The sequence below is a fragment of the Anolis carolinensis genome, chromosome 3, assembly GCF_035594765.1.
Source record: "Anolis carolinensis isolate JA03-04 chromosome 3, rAnoCar3.1.pri, whole genome shotgun sequence".
NCBI classification, from domain to species: domain Eukaryota; kingdom Metazoa; phylum Chordata; class Lepidosauria; order Squamata; family Dactyloidae; genus Anolis; species Anolis carolinensis.
In genome coordinates this window covers 29494504-29512671 of record NC_085843.1, presented here as the reverse complement: position 1 = coordinate 29512671, position 18168 = coordinate 29494504, and the positions used below count along the sequence as shown (strand labels likewise).

General features: G+C 38.7%; 1 protein-coding gene across 1 annotated transcript in view; it reads right to left on the bottom strand.

The window, feature by feature from the left end:
* Window positions 1-9805: 9805 nt before the first annotated feature.
* Window positions 9806-18168, bottom strand: part of tnfrsf19 (TNF receptor superfamily member 19) — a 63933-nt gene continuing 55570 nt past the window's right edge. Inside the window, exons 9-10 of the mRNA XM_062974637.1 lie at window positions 16333-16727; window positions 9806-14004 (exon numbers count right to left, since the gene is read on the bottom strand). Coding sequence (XP_062830707.1) covers window positions 16340-16727 — 388 coding nt within the window. The 3' untranslated portion in view covers window positions 9806-14004; window positions 16333-16339. The remainder of the gene's footprint in view (window positions 14005-16332; window positions 16728-18168) is intronic.

Here is an 18168-nt window from a genome sequence, read left to right as displayed (position 1 = left end):
ATGAGATTGAAAACCATTTTTTTCAGAGGAGTCCAGAAACCAGGAGGAGAGCAATACTGTCTTCTTCCATGTGTGTCTCTTTTATACTTTCCTACCATTTCTTCAATATGTTTCTTTTGCACATACTCGTCATAAATTAGGCAGGAAAGTCCCCATGCATTGCCTTTTAACTAGTAGGATCACAATCTACTTGGATGCATCACATTCCTTTTCCTGAATATTCAATATTCAGCCTGTAATAGCTAGCTACCCTTGTAGTACATTTATAGCTCAGTTTAGGAAACTGCTTCACTTTGCTATGTGTGTGGCCCCTGGACATGAAACAACAAAAAAGCTTTTCCCAGAGCACTGAGAGGATTCATAGTCTCCCCCACCTCTCTCTGACTTATTTCCAACTGTAGCTTCTTAATAATGTCTCTGTGGCAACTCCAGCTTTCCCTTCAAGATAGGGAAATTCCACTATCCTCAAGGCAACCTTTACACACACACACACACACACACACACATTTCCAGCACCTCCAGGCTCACCTCTCCTGTGTGTTTGGAATGGCACTGCTCCAGGTCCTTGTTGGTCTTGCATCCACACATCCCAGCCAACAAGTTTGACCAGGAGGGTAGTAATGGGAGAGAGGAAGCACTGAATAGCAATTATAATTCCTGGAATCTGTGTTTGGCTTGGGATATATTATTACCCTAATAGTAGCTGAAGGAGCCCGGTGGCGAAGTGTGTATAGAGGATTGTATTTTAAATCTAAACTTATTCCCTCATATATTATTAGATGCCATCATTTCAGAGACCCGTTTTTCTTTTGGCTGACATTTTTCTTGCCATAGTAGGATCATCTCTTTCTATTATATATTTTTTGTGGTTGGGACTTTATACTAAAATCTAAGCAAAATTAGGCAGAGTAATATTTTTTTGAATAAGTTTACACAATTTGTTCAAAGTATCTTTCCAAATCAATACAGTTGGCCCTCTGTATCCACAGATTTTGTCTTCATGGATTAAACCATCAATGGCTTGAAAATTTATTTTATTTATTTATTTCAATTATTTATACCCCGCCCTTCTCACCCGAGGGGACTCAGGGCGGCTTACAAGTGTATTTAAAATGTATTTAAAACTTCAACCCTCAGTTTTGCAGTTATATAAAGGAGGCACAATTTTATAGTGTATATAAGGGACTTGAGCAACCATGGATTTTGACATCCATGGGGGTTCTGGAACCAAACCCTAGCAGATACCATGAACTCACTGCATACAATTTTCAGTTTTTGATTAATGTTTTTAACGGAGTTACTGTTTAATGGAGAAGGTGTTGTTTAATGCATGCCCTCTATGTATAGTCAGCTAAGTAGCTTACTAATAGAAAATGTATAGTTTTAATATAGAAAAGGACTTCATGGGACTTATTTCTAAATAATACAGATAATATAGAAATTGTGAAATCAATGCGCAAATAAAGGAATCCTGTTTGACTATCTTGGTTCAGCTCAAGATATAAATAGCAGATAAGGCCAAAAATAAAAATAAAACCCTAGACCCAACCACTTGATGCTAGGAGTCATTTTTCATAGTGATGTTGAGCAAAGTAGTTATTTGTAGAGACAAATGAAACTGGGTGTTTCTGGTAAGAGCAAACTAGGTGCACTACAGTATCATATGGGATTTCCAGGCCTCAGGGTACAATTACACTTCATTTTTTCTGAATCTAAGTAATCCGCCCAGCATGCTTTTGCCTTGCCAAAAAAGGTAGCATGTTTTAACTTATTTTTGGTCAAAAATGCCATTTGGATCCTGACTGACCTTTTTATCCAGTTCTCCTCCTCCTCCTCCTCCTTTTCTTTTAAAATCCTCACCACTTAGTGTAAGTGGAGGTGTATGGTTGGGAAGGGGAAAAAACATTTTTGACCTGGGGACAATGAAGACAGCTGACTCTAAATGGAGTAAGCTTTGATCAACAAAGTTTTGTCTTTGGAAACTTCATCTGGCAGACAGATTTACTTCTGGAATATTTCTTTTCAAAGTGCTCTGGAAGAGAGATGGCCTAATGATGAGAAAAAAAGTGCATGATATTGCCCATCTTGAGCAGAATGCAGATGTAGGACTCCATATGTAGTCCAGCAACATGCAAAATGCTACCATGTTAGGAAGAGGTTTAAACTGGAATATTTTACAATGAACAGATCTTTATATAAGTATACATGCAATCCTCTGTTTGCACTATAAAGGTATACAATCCCACAAAGGATGTGTGTAGTTTAGGGTGCACCAACACTGTAGAATGAATGTAGTTTGAAACCACTTAGCTTAATGCTTTGGACTCATAAGAGTTGTAGTTTGGTGAGACGGCAGCACTACTTGGCAAAGAAGGCTAAAGGGCTTGTTAAACTAAAACTCTAAGAATTCTATAGTTTTGAGACATGGTAGTTAAAGTGGTGTCAAACTGCATTCATTCTACAGTGTAGATGCACCCTTAGCTCATGTTTACAGAGGAAAAGGTATCAAAGCAAGCAGCACGGGTAGATTTTCAAAATAAGATGCCCAGACAGGTCTGGGAATTAGATCTAAGCTTCATCATCTCTGTCTTTTCTGGTTACTTTCTTAGTTTTCAAAATAATGTTTGGGCCAGGCAGTAAGGTAACCTGTTTTTTCACTAGTGTGGCATAGATAAATTGGATCGAATGATAGTGATTATTCATTAAGGAATACCCAATTTTTTTGCCATCAGTTTTGGGATTTTTGTTAGTCATCTCTTGGTAAACTCTTGCCTTTGAGAACACTGCCTTCAGCTTAAAGCCCCCTGATCAAGTGTGTGAAATCCTTAGCAAAAACCTTTCTGACAATCGCTTTACATCTGAATAAACACCGAGGAGGGGAACATTCTGTTATTGGGTATATCCTAGTGCTAAGGAAATTCTTCCAAAAGAACAAGCTGACATTACGCAACATATTTTTTCCTTAAAGAGTGTTGCATATGATTGATACCTAGATGCTTGGTTTTAGTTTCTATCTTGTTTGTTAGCTTCATGTAATTTTCCCCAAAGAACTTATTTGGCAACCTTGGCAAACTATGTGCAAGAACTTGGGGCTCCCATTCTGTCTAGATTTTGGTTTACCATAGTGGGAAAGCAGAGAAGCATTTCTTTAAATACAATTAGATCTTTGATTCACTAGATGTCATATTTTAATTTCTGAATCTGCTACAAACACACATACAACTGTAGTGTTATTTGATCAATGTAAGCCTTTTCCTTGGAAGAAAAGATATGTGTACAGACAAAAGATTATATCTTTTGTATGGGTAGAGTAGACAAACATGTACACTTCTTTCAATGCATGCATTTCAAGATGATGATAGAAGTATATGTCTACATACCCTATGTGAGACCATCTCACATTGCTTCCCCATTCACTCTTTCATTCATGGCATAAGATCATCCTGCATATGAGGATCTCAGCACTGGAGGGCTAATGCCATTTATAATGCATTTATATATTTATTAATTTAAAAATATGTAGGTGAAATAAAATCAACATATTCACCGTTTTTAGCCTGAAATCCTGTTGTATCCTGCCTCGTTTTGTTTCCCAGCATGACTTTTATGAGGTTCAAAGAACAGCAAGTCTCTAATCCCCTTTTTCTCTACCCGGTGAAGGCTAAGAGCTTGCTTTCTTGGGCTTTTAAAAACATCCTTCCTAAACACAGGCCCTGCATAGAGGATGCCTTTGAACTTGCCTTTTTTGATGCCTTGACACTAATCAGCTCGGTCACATCTAAAGTTATCTCTGTTCTCATCCCTTTGAATTCTGAATGATTGTATTGAATACTCCTGAAATCAGAGAGAATTTCTCACTGAGCCTTTATATTTAGACCAGACATTTACAAGGAGGAGACTGTTCGGATTTAAATATGAATTGTTTGCCTGTTGGACAGGAGGAGAATGTGCAAAAGCAGAAGAGCAACATATCCAATACTGAGGATGAGAAGTGAGAAATGATTCTGACTTTGTAAAAAAAAAAATGGAAGAAAAAAACATTCTTTATGAAATTGACTTTATTTCAGGCTCATTGGCTGTTGGTTTGAGCTTGTTTTTATTTTGTCATAACTATGTTGTTATAATTGTTGTTGTTTTATTCTGTTTTATGATGTTGTGTATGTATTTTAATGTGTTTACATTTTACCATGTTGACCAGGCTCATCCCCATGTAAGCCGTTCCAAGTCCCCTTGCGGAGATGGAGGCAAGGTACAAAAATAAAGTAGTAGTAGTAGTTGTTGCTATTATTATTATTATTATTATTATTATTATTATTATTATTATTATTGACATACAACAATGTGGTATGACACAGCAAACAAGATAGATATGCTGGATTTCGTATCACAAAAGTCGAACACTTCCCAAGCGTTTAGGACTGTGTGATGTATTTTCAGATGAAGCGTGCAGATCCCAGTAGGGTGGCCTTTTGCAGTTGTCAGATTGTAATTTTGTCAATGTTTATTGTTTCCAAATGCCGACTGAGATCTTTTGGCACAGCACCCAGTGTGCCAATTACCACCGGGACCACCTGTACTGGTTTCTGCCAGAGTCTTTGCAGTTCGATCTTGAGGTCCTGATAGCAGCTGAGTTTTTTCTGTTGTTTTTCATCAATTTGACTGTCACCTGATATGTTGTTGTTGTTGTTGTTGTTGTTGTTATTATTATTATGGTCCAGTCCTTCTTATGGTCGATCATAACTCTCTAGATCTCCTCTCACAAAAATGGTGCAAAAATGTTTAGTTGCAGCTCTAGAGTCTCTGATCAGAACAGAGGAATATTTATATGTTATTTTGACATGAAGACTTTCTTTAAAGGCCAGATTACCCTCTTTCAGAAACAAAAACGATTTACTGGCTCCCAGATCCAGAGATGGTGCCCATTGCTGCATTAAACTGAAGATACTCCTGTTTGAAGAGATCCTGTTTTGCTTCCGGTCCAAGTCCAGTGTAAATATAAAGAACACCGAGAGGAGTGCTGGAGCCTTGAGGCTGCCATTCAGAGCTTGAATGAGTAGACTGAGGCCCCATCTACACTGACTGTATAGTGCAGTTGCAAACTGCATTACATGGCAGTGTAGATGGGGCCTGAGCAGCAGGCAGACAGGTCATTTGGTCACATTCTTCCCTTATATTGTGATTTTTAAAAATTATTGTAACTACAGTAGAGTCTCGCTTATCCAACATAAACGGGCTGGAAGAACGTTTGATAAGCAAAAATGCCAGATAATAAGAAGGGATTAAGGAAAAGCCTATTAAATGTCAAATTACCTTATGATTTTACAAATTAATCACCAAAACATCATGTTTAACAACAAATCGACAGAAAAAGCAGTTCAATACACAGTAACGTTATGTAGTAATTACTGTATTTACAAATTTAGCACCAAAACATCACAATGTATTGAAAACATTGGCTATGAAAACATTGACTACTAAAGGCCAACTGCATTGGATAATACAGAATGTTGGATAAGCAAGACTCTACTGTATTTCTGTTTTTCTCCCCATGTATCAATGATCATACTAGTTGGTATTTTTATCTGTGCCCTTTGGGGAGATGCATTTTCTTTCTCATTCTCTCTCAATATAAAGTTATCTTCTGTCAGGTAAAATTCAATCCGATTTGGTTGTAGAAGCCTATGTTTTTACTGCAAAAAGTGGGGACTTTTCACAGATGTTGCCTGATATTGGACTATGACACTTGGGACCAGGGTTTGAATCCCCATTCATCTATGGAAATGCACTAGATGACCCAAGGCTCGTCAAACTCTCAGCCCCAGAAAACTCTGATAGGTTTGCATTACAACCACCATAAATCAGAAATGACTTGAAAACACACAACACTAGTCCACCAGCTATTTCATTAAATTATACATGTAAAGTTATTTCGCGTGGAGAAAAGATGACAGAGATGATATGATAGCTCTCTTTGCATATTTCAATGAACGTCATATATGGGATGGAGCAAGCTAGTTTTCTCCTGGTTCAGAGATTAGAACAAAAACCAATTGATTCAAATCACAAGAAAAGAGGTTTTACTGGAACACAGACTGCTTTGAAAAGGAGTGGTGTCTCCTTCTTTGGAGATCTTTAAATGAAGGTTGAAAAGTCATTTGTTGGGAATGTTTTATTGTCTCATCACACCAGAGCATGGATCCACTTTAAATCCGGTTTCTGCCTCTTGCAGAATTCTGGGGTTTGTAGTTTGGTGAGGCACAGGACCTGTCTGGCTGAGCTGTTTAGAGGCCCCTCTCTAAAGTGGATTTAAAGTGGATCCAAACTCTAGTGTAGTGGTTCTCAACCTGGGGCCCCCAGATGTTTTTGGCCTACAACTCCCAGAAATCCTAGCCAGTTTACCAGTTGTTAGGATTTCTGAGAGTTGAAGGACAAAAACATCTTGGGACCCCAGATTGAGAACCACTGCTCTACTGTGATGAGGTCCTTAGTTGTCTATTCGTCCTTCATGGCTGAGCAGCAATTTTAACTTGTATTTTCCCAGTCTTATTCCAAGTACTGGAAATTAAAAGCATTAATTTGATAATAATAATAATAAAATATTAATTAATTAATTAATTAATTAATTTATAAAGCACTCTTCTCCCCCAGGGGGACCCAGAGCGGTCTTAGATAATGGCAGAATGCCACATATAATACAACATGTACAAAAACCAAACATAAAACACAAATGAAAGCCGGTATCCAAATCAAATTAAAACAATTAAAACCATGTGACCATTACAAAAGGGAAATTTCAAGCCAAAGTCAGAGCCAGTCTGTGTTCGAATTAATATTAATCCATCAGGTCATATCAGATCATATCTTAGGATGGGCCAAATACCTGGTCCCACAGCCAAATATACGTTATTTATATTCCGCTTTATCTCCCCAGAGGGATTCAGAGTGGATTACAGTATTAAAGGCAAACATTCAATGCCTTTTTACACAATGACATACAATATACACAGACATAGTAAAGGCCTTCCCCTTTCACCTCCAGCATCTGGAGGCGATGCTCAACTCTGGCCATGGGGAGGTGCTCTTTTTCCATTTTTCCATGCGAAGGAGTCTGTTGTCCATAGACATCTCCAATCATGTCTTACCAGCATGTCTGCACGTCTGCATGGGCCGCCCTTTTACTTTCCTGCCGAGGTGGTACCTATTGATCTACTTGCACTATATGCTTTTGAACTGCTAAGTTGGCAGAAGTTAGGGCTGACAGGAGCACACCCTGACTCATGACTTTGAACTACTAATCCTCCGGTCAGCAGCTTTCCCTGCAGCTAGTGGTTTAACCTGCTGTGCCACTGTGGCCCCTTAATTAATACTTGCACCAATTTTAAAGTTTTATAAAGTTCAAATTTAGGAGATTAAATTTCACTTTATTAGAGCCCACTCTCCTAACTCCTTTCCACATAAAGGGGCAGAGTGATCAAAATAAAAATATAGGTAAAGCATTATATATATATTATTTTGGACACATAGTTCCATTTTTTTAGTTCGGTCTCAATTAGCTCCCCTTTCCTGCCTCCTACACGATCACAGAACATTTCCTCTAATCACATCATTTAGTGCTGATGTGAAGAACAGCAGGGCTGCAAGCATTTGATTCCATCCATGGAAGGGACTGCATTATCAGGCACATTTAAAAGAGCCTCTGTGCATTGCAAAGGCCAAGAATAGTTTGCCAGCACTCATGCCTAAATCAAGGATGGATTACATTGCACCCTGCTAACACAGACTGTGCTTTGTGCTCCTTTGTTCTGCAAACACACCAGTCACATTCTCATGTAAAGAGTGCACACTGGCTCTAATAAGAGGTCTTTGTTTTTGTCTTTCTTTAAAAAAGATCAGTAACTCAATTGGAATGTGCTTCAGGTAGTAATCTAAACCCGTCATAGGGCTCAGAGAAGCAGGGGTTGGAGAGAGAGAAGATTAAATTAATTCATGGGAGACATTGCTTGCGGGGACTTTATGGCTCGCTTAGCTATAGCCTTCAAAGTACTCTAAACAAAGGAGAAATTTAAAATATGCAGAACCCATCTTGAACGTTAAGTGTAAGCCGCATATGACAAGACAACTTAGTAATGATTCTGCTAGTATTTAATCTAGTGTGGGAACTCCACATTTGCAATGTGAAAAATACTGTGTCCAAGTATGAACACTGATACGGAAGTGCAACATTTAGTGTTGCATTTGTGATAGCTATTTCAAATATGCAAATAGTCAATGTGTGCTGAATATGTCTATGCAAACCCATTCAGGATGGAATTTATTTCATTTCATTTTGAAAGAAACTAAAATTAGCATCAAAGTTCCAGCTCTGCAATTCATTATGGTTAATTCTTTGTAATGGGAATAGAATGGTGAAGATCTTGGCAGGGAGTGTAGCACAAAGTTCTGCTATATCTTCCCTTTCCTCTCCTGCAAGACTCACCTTGCTCCTGTGAGGGCCATTTCCATAGATGTTTACTGATTGGTAAAGAGCACTGGCACAAGAAAAGTGTCTAGCCATGCCCCCAATACCAGGAAGCACATCAGTGACATCCTGTAGGATCTCCAAAGGGCTCTTAGAGAGGTTCTGGAGCAGTGGTTCTCAACCTGTGGGTCCCCAGATATTTTGGCCTTCAACTCACAGAAATCCAAACAGCTAGTAAACTGGCTGGGACTGCTAAGAGTTGTAGTCCAAAACACCTGGGGCCCCACAGGTTGAGAACCACTGTTCTGGAGGATACTGTTATTATTGTGAACACAGCTGAACTCTACCCTTGGAAGACAATCATACCCAGTCACGAGTGATTGCCTATGATGATCATGACATAGCTGGACTGTTTTCTGCTTCATCCTATTCTCCTTTGGTCATTAAAATGACTGGTGAAGGGGAGGGGACAGTATAGGTTTGGTGGGTTTTGAAGGGGTAGGGGCCATTATCACAGAATCATAGAGTTGGAAGAGACCTCAAGGACCATCCAGTCTAACCCCTTTCCGTGATGTTTTCCACTGTTGAGCAGCTCTTTGGTAAAGTTATTAATTCATCTTTCTACAATAACCACAACCGGCATCCATCACTAAACTAACAGGACGCTAATTTCAATCTCCAAATGTATGCATTTTTTTAAAGACTGATAATATATGCCCATTTGGGTTTTCAAATGCAAATTGATGACAACTGCAAACAATTTCAGTTTTGATTTTGGTTTAAATTTGGGTCCCAATACATTTATGTTGGTCTGAACTGAAAATTGCCTCAGTGCAAAGTGTTAAATTTGCACGACTTTGCATAGCCCTACTATCCATCAACATCACTGTTGATTCATCAGATTATTGATTCTCATTGAGTTCATTAGGAGTTGCAGTGGCTCAATGGGTTAAACCCTTATGCTGGCTGACCTGCTGATCTGAAGGTTGGTGGTTCGAATCCACGGGGCAGGGTGAGCTCCTGTCTGTCAGTGCTAGCTTCATGTAGGGACATAATGAAGCTCCCTGCAGGATGGTAGCACATCCCGGCGTCCCCTGGGCAACGTCTTTGAAGACAGCCGATTCTCTCATACCAGAAGCTGCTGACATGATAAAAAAAGAGTTCATTGCTGTTTTCAGAATCAATTAAGAATTTCCAATATTTCAATTGGAAAAGATCAAATATATATACACACCCATGACATGCACAAAGAAGTGTGTGATGTGCATTTATAATAAAATATTATGCATTCAAGCAGCTTGCTCAAAGCATCCCATAATTTACATAATAAAATACACATATACCAACAACATTTTAATGGCTATTTATTAACAAATATAAAAAATAAACATGTACACACCGTTGTAATTTACACGCACACACATATTCTTGAATGACTGCATATAAAATATTGAAAAAATGTTTTTGTTTAAGAATGGCTGTGTATGTTTTCTATTGGCATATACACCACTGCTTGCCATAGGCAACATAATCAAGTCCAATTTGGTTAAATCAAACCTTTTGTAAACTTTATTTACATAATATACACATTTTAAAATACTATCCTTGCTTCATTTTGAACATTTGATCTTAACCATCGCGGGTGGAGAAGCTCAATTATACAAAGTGTAAATTCTAAGGAGAAACATATGCTTTCAGGAAACAAACATGACAAAAATGACTTTGAAAGCAGTTTTCAAAAAGTAAACAGTAGTCTCTATTCTATCAACTGTTTTGCAGAATACTGAAATGCATGTTGGATTATTTTTATTTACAAAGTTAACACAAATATAGAATTCTTCATACAAAAATGTCCATATTATTTGCTTGCTTTTTTTCCTACTGTATAAAAACAGCACGAGTTCTGTAACAACAGTTTTCCGACATTGTAGCCTGATCTAATATAGGTTTGCATGAAATAAAACTAGTCAATTCATGACATCTTGCCTCTCAAGTAAGTGTGCATAGAAATGCAGCCCTAAATTGCTCAATTATGTAAACAGAATGTGCTTGTCATTCAGTATAATGTATAGCAGTGCAACTGTATACACAGCTCCTCTGAAGGCAGTTGGCCTGTATCTTTATTTAAAGAGAGTTTTGGGAATTGTTCTTCTGGAGCATTGTTGATGGAGAGTCTGTCAGATTTATTGTTCATAAACACAGTTTTTTTGTGTGTGTGTTTCCTGTGTCCTTCCCTGAAGGTTTCTTTCTAATTTCATCCATTTCTCTTCACTGGGGTATTCATGGGTGAGAAATGGGTTTCTTGAAAGAAACATGCAGCTTCTTTCTTCTCTCCTAAGCTCAAAACAGCAACTGGTGCAGGGGCGGTGATGCTGAAATCATGGGACTTTTTCACCTACATCATGGTAAGGTTTTTAGTGCAGTAAGATAATGTAAAATTCCAGATCTGAAGTACAGTAGAGCCTCACTTATCCAACATAAACGGGCCAGCAGAATGTTGGATAAGCAAATATCTTGGATAATAAGGAAAGCCTATTAAACATCAAATCAGGTTATGATTTTACAAATTAAGCACCAAAACATCGTGTTATACAACAAATTTGACAGAAAAAGTAGTTCAATACGCAGTAATGCTACGTAGTAATTTATGAATTTAGTACCAAAATATCACGATGTATTGACAACATTGACTACAAAAATGTGTTGGATAATCCAGAACGTTGGATACGTGAGACTCTACTGTAACAGGTTTAGAATTTTTTTATTGTGTCAGAAGCCACTTGAAAACCTGCTGCAAGTTGCTTCTGGTGTGAGAGAATTGGCTGTCTACAGAGACGTTGCCCAGGGGATGCCGGGATGTGGGAGCCTTCTCTTATGTCCCTGCAAGCTAGAGCTGACAGACACGAGCTCACCCCGTCTCGTGGATTCGAACCAGCAATCTTCAGTTTAGCAACCCAACTTTCAGGACATCAGTCCAGCCAGCACAAGGGTTTAACCAATAAAAATATAACTAATTGTAAGATAATGTAATGTATAAAAAAGAAACTGTAAATTACTGTATATACAGGCAGTCCCCAAATTTTTAAGTTGAATTTGTATGTAAGTTGGAACAGGTACATTTTTTAAAGTGTAACCCTAGCCAAAAATATATCTCTAGTTTTGGATAGCATAGGGAAGGGTGAACACCCCTGTGGTGTTTGTTTTGCTGCCTGTGTCCCTGTCAGAAGATTTTGCCCCTCTTTCTGTTCCTGTGATACTTGGATCTGAAAAATTTGGGTTGTTGTGGAAATAAGGATTGGTGAGAAAGCTTCAGTGGAGACCCCTTTTTCCCATGATAACTCTTTCAGGAATGAATTTCCCTTCCTAAGGGGTATATTTCTCTCACTTCCTGTTGTCTTAACTACAAATTAAGGGAAAAAGATGTGACCTGAGGCCAGGAATTATGGGAATTGAAGTCCAAAACACCTGGAGGGCCAAAGTTTGCCCATGCCTGGTATATACGGTATTTTCCCCATCAGCTTCATTATCTTTGAATTGATCTCATTCTGAACCTAAAAGGCAGCAGCTATAAATTTAGACAAAATGAGTATTGATACTTTAGGAGTCTGAAACAACTAGATAAAGAAATAACGCACCTCCATGTGCTTAGTTTTGGGTAGATAATGCCAATAGTGCTATTGTATAAATGCAAAAAAGTTATACAAGAAATATTTTATTTGAAAGCTTATTTATTTTATGGGCCATGATGGAATAATGGGTTAAACCCTTGTTCCACTGAATTGCTGACCTGAAGGTCAGCAGTTCGAATCCATGAGACTGGGTGAGCTACTGTCTGTCAAGCCCTAGCTTGTTCGAAAACATGCAAATTGAGCAGATAAATAGGTAGCACTTCAGCAGGAAAAGGCAAAGAGACGCTCCAGTCATGCTGGCCACATGACCAGGAGGTGACAATGCAGGCTCCTTGGCTTGAAAATGAAGAAAAAGCACCTCCCGAGAGCCAGAGATGAGCACCACCTCAGAATCCAGAAATGAAATGAGAAGCTGGGGTTGTTGTGGCCAGGCTGTATGGCCATGTTCCAGAAGTATTCTCTCCTGACGTTTCGCCCACATCTATGGCCGGCATCCTCAGAGGTTGTGAGGTATATGGAGAAACCTCCGAGGATGCCTGCCATAGATGTGGGTGAAATGGCAGGAGAAAATACTTCTGGAACATGGCCATATACCCCAGAAAACACATAACAACCCTGTGATTCCATCCATGAAAGCCTTCGACAACACAAAGGAGAAGCCTTTACCTTTGTTTGTATGTCTCGTTGTATTTGACTGTAAAGGCACTGAATGTTTTCCTATGTAAATGCTGTAATCTGCTCTGAGTCCCCTTGGGGAGAAGGGCAGAATATAAATAAAGTGTATTATTATTATTTGAAAGCTGGCATTAAGTCTAGTTGCGTCCAACTCTGGGGGTTGGTGTTCATCTCCATTTCTAAGCCAAAGAGCCAGCGTTGTCCATAGACACATCCAAGGCCATGTGGCTGGCATGACTGCATTGAGCGCTGTTACCTTCCGGTCAGAGCAGTACCTATTGATCTACTCACATTTGCAAGTTTTTAAACTGCTAGGTTGGCAGAAGCTGGGCTAATAGCTGGAGCTCACTCCTCTCTCTGGATTCAAACTGCCAACCTTTTTGTTAGCAAGTTTAGCAGTTTAATCTGCTGCACCACTGGGGGCTCCTATTAGTATATATATTTAGGAACAGAAGAATATCAGTATTGGAAAGTTACCACCACATTAAAACTGTAATACTACGCACATTTATCTGATCACTGAGACAAGTGGGACACAATTCTGTGTAAATATACCCAGCATCAAGCTGCAAAAAGCACATTTCCAATTTTCACAGCACAGCAAACATTTATACATATAAGATGGCAAATGTCAGATATCATAGTTTACAATTCACAATCAATGAATGTATGGAGACATAAAAACATAAGTGTATTCATTTTTTTTAAAAAAAAGGATTCTCTGCTGTATGAGATTTATGGCACATTCTACACTGAATCTGCACAGCTTGTTGAAAATCTTATTAAATGCTTCCTTTTGCCAACAAATAACAGGCACCCCTCAACACACATCTGCTGCTGTTAGCAGCCATACGCAATACAAACATACTATTCTGTTGCTTGTTATATTTACATAATCTTCTTAGCTGCAAGACTAGTCTAAACTTTGTGAGTCAATGAGACACACAGAATCCTCCTGTTTATGAGAGAGAAAGAATGAGGGAGAGAGGGGCGGGGGGAGAGAGAGAGAAGCATGGAACGGCCTTTGGCCTTTTACCAGGCTTCTCCTTGAAGTTTTCCATACAGCTGCTGTGCCTCAAACACAACTGCCCAAGAGCTTTGAAATGCTGCCAGTTTATTTCAGCTGTTTCTGAAACCTTGTAACATCGAGATCCAGGCTACATTCCATTCACAAGCATTAGAGGAGAGGCACGGAGGGAAGCATTCAGTTGATGGGTTGCCAAGGAGCGTCCTTTAGATTCCCTTTTTAAAAAAGAGAGAGCAATAGAGCAGGTGTTAGTCAACTGCAGGAGAACCCATGTTCAAAATGCTACTGTTGCTGCTATTATAAAAGGATGCTCTTGTTATTCATTTTTACCATTCTAACCAAAATGGTTTTTTTATATACCAAGTACAAATGTATAACAGAAAAGAATATTTATTTCCTGAAAATAAAATATTGTCATAGCTTTGTCTTCTGATTACATCACCAATGTTGGCTTTTATCTTGGTTCCCCGACATCCCCATTGCCTCAACACTATAAGAGGGTTTCGTGAGACCAGTCACTTTCATTGCAATGATGTAGCAACCATATTTTAGTTCTTGGGGACCACTGATAGTCCACGGACCACAGGTTAGGAGCCACTGCAGTATTGATACACCCAATCAAGAATATGGCCAGCTACCATGACATGTTTTTGACTTTCAGAATCTTTTTTTGGAGGGAGAGAACCTACAGTGCACCCCCCCCCCCAATAATTATGTGTGGGAAAGGTAAGGGGTTTTTGTGTGGTAATAATACACTGTTCTCCATATAAAATTGTATGTGGGCAGGTGGCCCAAATCTAGGTTTTTGATGGGAAAACTCCAAGGTTTTCATATAAACTATTTCTTGGGGGATGGAGGAAGCCCTGAAGTAAAATAAACCTCCAAAGTCATAAAACACTCTTGTAATCCCATCGAAGATGGAACCCAAGAAAGCTTACAAAAGTTTAAATCAATGTAAGATAAAAAGGGGATAAGTGACAGTTAAAAACAGAATCCATCAGTTAAAATACCCTTAACTTTTCAGAAAGTATAAAAGCATTCAAAAACCTAAAAATCAAGTTAAAATATAACACATCTATACCATTAAAAGGTTCCCTGCAACCAATTAATAATTAAATGCCTATTTGAGTAAAAGGATCTTTGCTGGCTGGTGAAAGGAGAGCCTGGGGGCAGCTTAGTTTGCAAGACTCGTTCCCATGTCCTGAACCAGATGGCCCCCGGACTCAGAGAAAGCCCTCCCTTGAGGATCCTAAGATGCTGGCAGACCCATAGAGGGTGATACGATCTTTCAGACCGTCTGGACCTAAGCCAAATAAGGTTTTATGGGCCATAGCCAGTGCTGGTTATGGTCTATAAAAGCTCTATACAGCTTGGGCCCAGACATTTCTTGCCAGACCATAAACTGCCAGGCACATGTTTTATCTGTAGATTTTGCTGGATTCAGGTCCTTGTGCAATATAGTGTGTGTGTGTGTGTGTGTGTGTGTGTATACACACACACACACACACACACACACACACACACACACAGACCTGGCCTTCTCCAGGACCAATAGTTATTATTTTGAGTTTTGTGGAAAAGCAGAGTAAGGCTGGGTTAACATTCAATGGAACAACAACGGTATGAACCAACAATTAAAATTAGACAGATTTGAAAATGAGACCAAATACTTTCAAAGAATTATGTTATAAAAGATTAGTTTGACATGTGAAGCAAGAGCTGTATTCTGAGCTATCCCTACTAATTAAATAGTGTACAAAACTACTTTCTAGAACCAGAATAACTTGCAAGCTGAGGTTCTGGACTGCAGACAAATGTGTGAATGCAGGGTGAGGAAATACAAACCCAATCTTATGCATGTGGCCCGTGATGTCTTTGAAGCCTCCAAATTGCCAAATCCACCCTAAATGTTTACATTCTATTTTTACAGGGAGTTTTCACTCTCAAATTGCTTTAAAGCAATGCAAAATGCAGCTGTCCACCCCCCAAAGAACGCTCTCTACCTCCAAAGAGAAATATTAGCAGAAAGCAAAAAATAGAAGTGGTATAGACAAGAGAATGCGCTATGGCATTTCAAGTTGAGCTCTTGGTTGTGGACCCTGTTTCATTCAGGCCTAAGGTTATTTCCTTCCTTGAACCACATCTACATGAGCTTCAGTAAATGATGATGTCTTCTGCATTAAATTCTGTAAACCAAAGTAAGGCAACTTTGCACCTTAAATGTTTGAAAAACATTAGCCTGCTGTTCTGCAAACACTTATCCTGAACTACAGACTGGCACGTGAATAATGATCCCAAACCTTATAAAAACAGAAGTTACTATTATCTCCTATATCTTGTGATCTTGTGTTCATTGTTAATTGTGCTGAAAGTATTGGTTAGAGTGTTGAATTAGCACAGAAGCAAGCTTTCAAAGATGGCATCAAGAGTTTGTTCCAATCTTTTGAAATCTTTGAGTAAAAATGAGCAATTGAGACACTGATACATTCTGAGATAGTGCATGATACTCTTGTCTCCCAAATAACTATTAATTGCTTTCTTACCTGTTCATCAGTTTGTTGAATTGCTAACTATTCTGTCATGCTCTCTTGTTGACAGTGGTTCGGCAGCCATAAAGTGGCTTAATGAAGTTGTGATACAATAAGTCTTTTTAGGCAGTTCATTTGCTTCTGTCAGGCTTCCAAAAGGAGACTTTGAAGTTGTTAATATTGTTAGATCCTGTTCAGCATCAGAATCCACAATGGCTGTTTTTTCAGTCTCTTGGCTGAAGGAATTTTCATCTTCTCCTATTAGCTCAGGATATGACTCACAGGAAGAAATGCTATCGCAACAAGTTGGCTTTTGGATCAGGGGCCAAGCATCTGAAAGATCTCCACAGGCAGAATGTGACAGAGAACCAAGGAATGCTGGAATCATTTCCCCAACTGAACTTGAGCCTCTGCAAAAAATGATAGGAAATAAATGTCAAATTTAACAATGCTTTAAAAATAACATGAAAATCAAAAGCTGAAATATGAATTGATGATCTTTTTAATTGTGGCCCAGCAGGCAATTCAAGTAGTTGGTTTACATAATACAATATGGTATTTCCAAGAGGCGGAAAGCCCACTTTGGAGTGGCAAAGGGATTTATATTTTCTCAGGTGATAAAACAATGTCATTTTATTGCTGGAAAACAGCAACATCATAATACTTTAAATATCCATCTTGTCCATCACACCTGAGTGTTACACATTTTTGGGAAGGCTCTTACAATGTTGATTAGTGGCTACTTCCTCTCCCCATAATTATACAAGCCCCAAGGCTCAATTCAATCAGACTACAACATCATCCCTAACAATAAAAATATGACACAAGGTAAGCAACCTAGACTTCATTGTAGTCCTTCCATCATATATACAGATGAATAAAATGTTTATCTACTAACATATGAGATGGAGAGATGACAGTACTGCTTTGCCAATGAAATCATGTGTTCGTATACAGATTTATTTATTTATTTATTTATTTACAGTATTTATATTCCGCCCTTCTCACCCCGAAAGGGACTCAGGGCGGATCATATTATAACACACATAGGGCAAACATTCAATGCCCATAAACACATCAAACAGAGACTGAGAGACACACGCAGAGGCAAGTTAACCTTCTTCTGAGGGGATGTTCGATTCTGGCCACAGGGGGGAGCAGCTGCTTCATCATCCACACTGACGGCACTTCCTCATTCCAGGTCGTAAATTAGTTAATCTTGCCTCCCCACTTTATAAGTGGTACCTTATCTCCTACTTGATAGATACAACTATCTTTCGGGTTGCTAGGTCAGCAACGAGCAGGGGCTATTTTTTATTTATGCGCCCCCATACAGATGTCAAGATGACAACATTGAGTAAACACAGAAGGCTGAAACCATGTAGAGAAGCCTTGCAGACATCAGACAATAATAACCAAAGGAGAGAATGGATGAATACGTATTAGAAACAAAAAAGGAAGATAGCTCCACATGCTGATAGATGGTCACTTGTTTATTTCTTATTTATTTACGAAGCTTAAAAAGCAATAGCAGCCATATCATGAACGCAAACGGATCTTCTTCCGCATGACATACAACTTCTGAAAAATTCCTGAGACTACATGTCTCAAGCAAATGAAAAGATAATGGGCTCTCATGCAAAACAAAAATGCAAACAGAATCAACTTGAAAAACAGAAACAGCAAATAATAGGGAAGGAAAAAGGCCACTTAAAGTTGCCAATGATTCTAACGCACATAAAGGTGAGCTATGAACTGAGGTTAGCTACAACTCAGGACTTATGCAGCAGGAGAAATGAGGCTATTCCAATAGTAGTAGTAGCAATAATAATAATAATAATAATAATAATA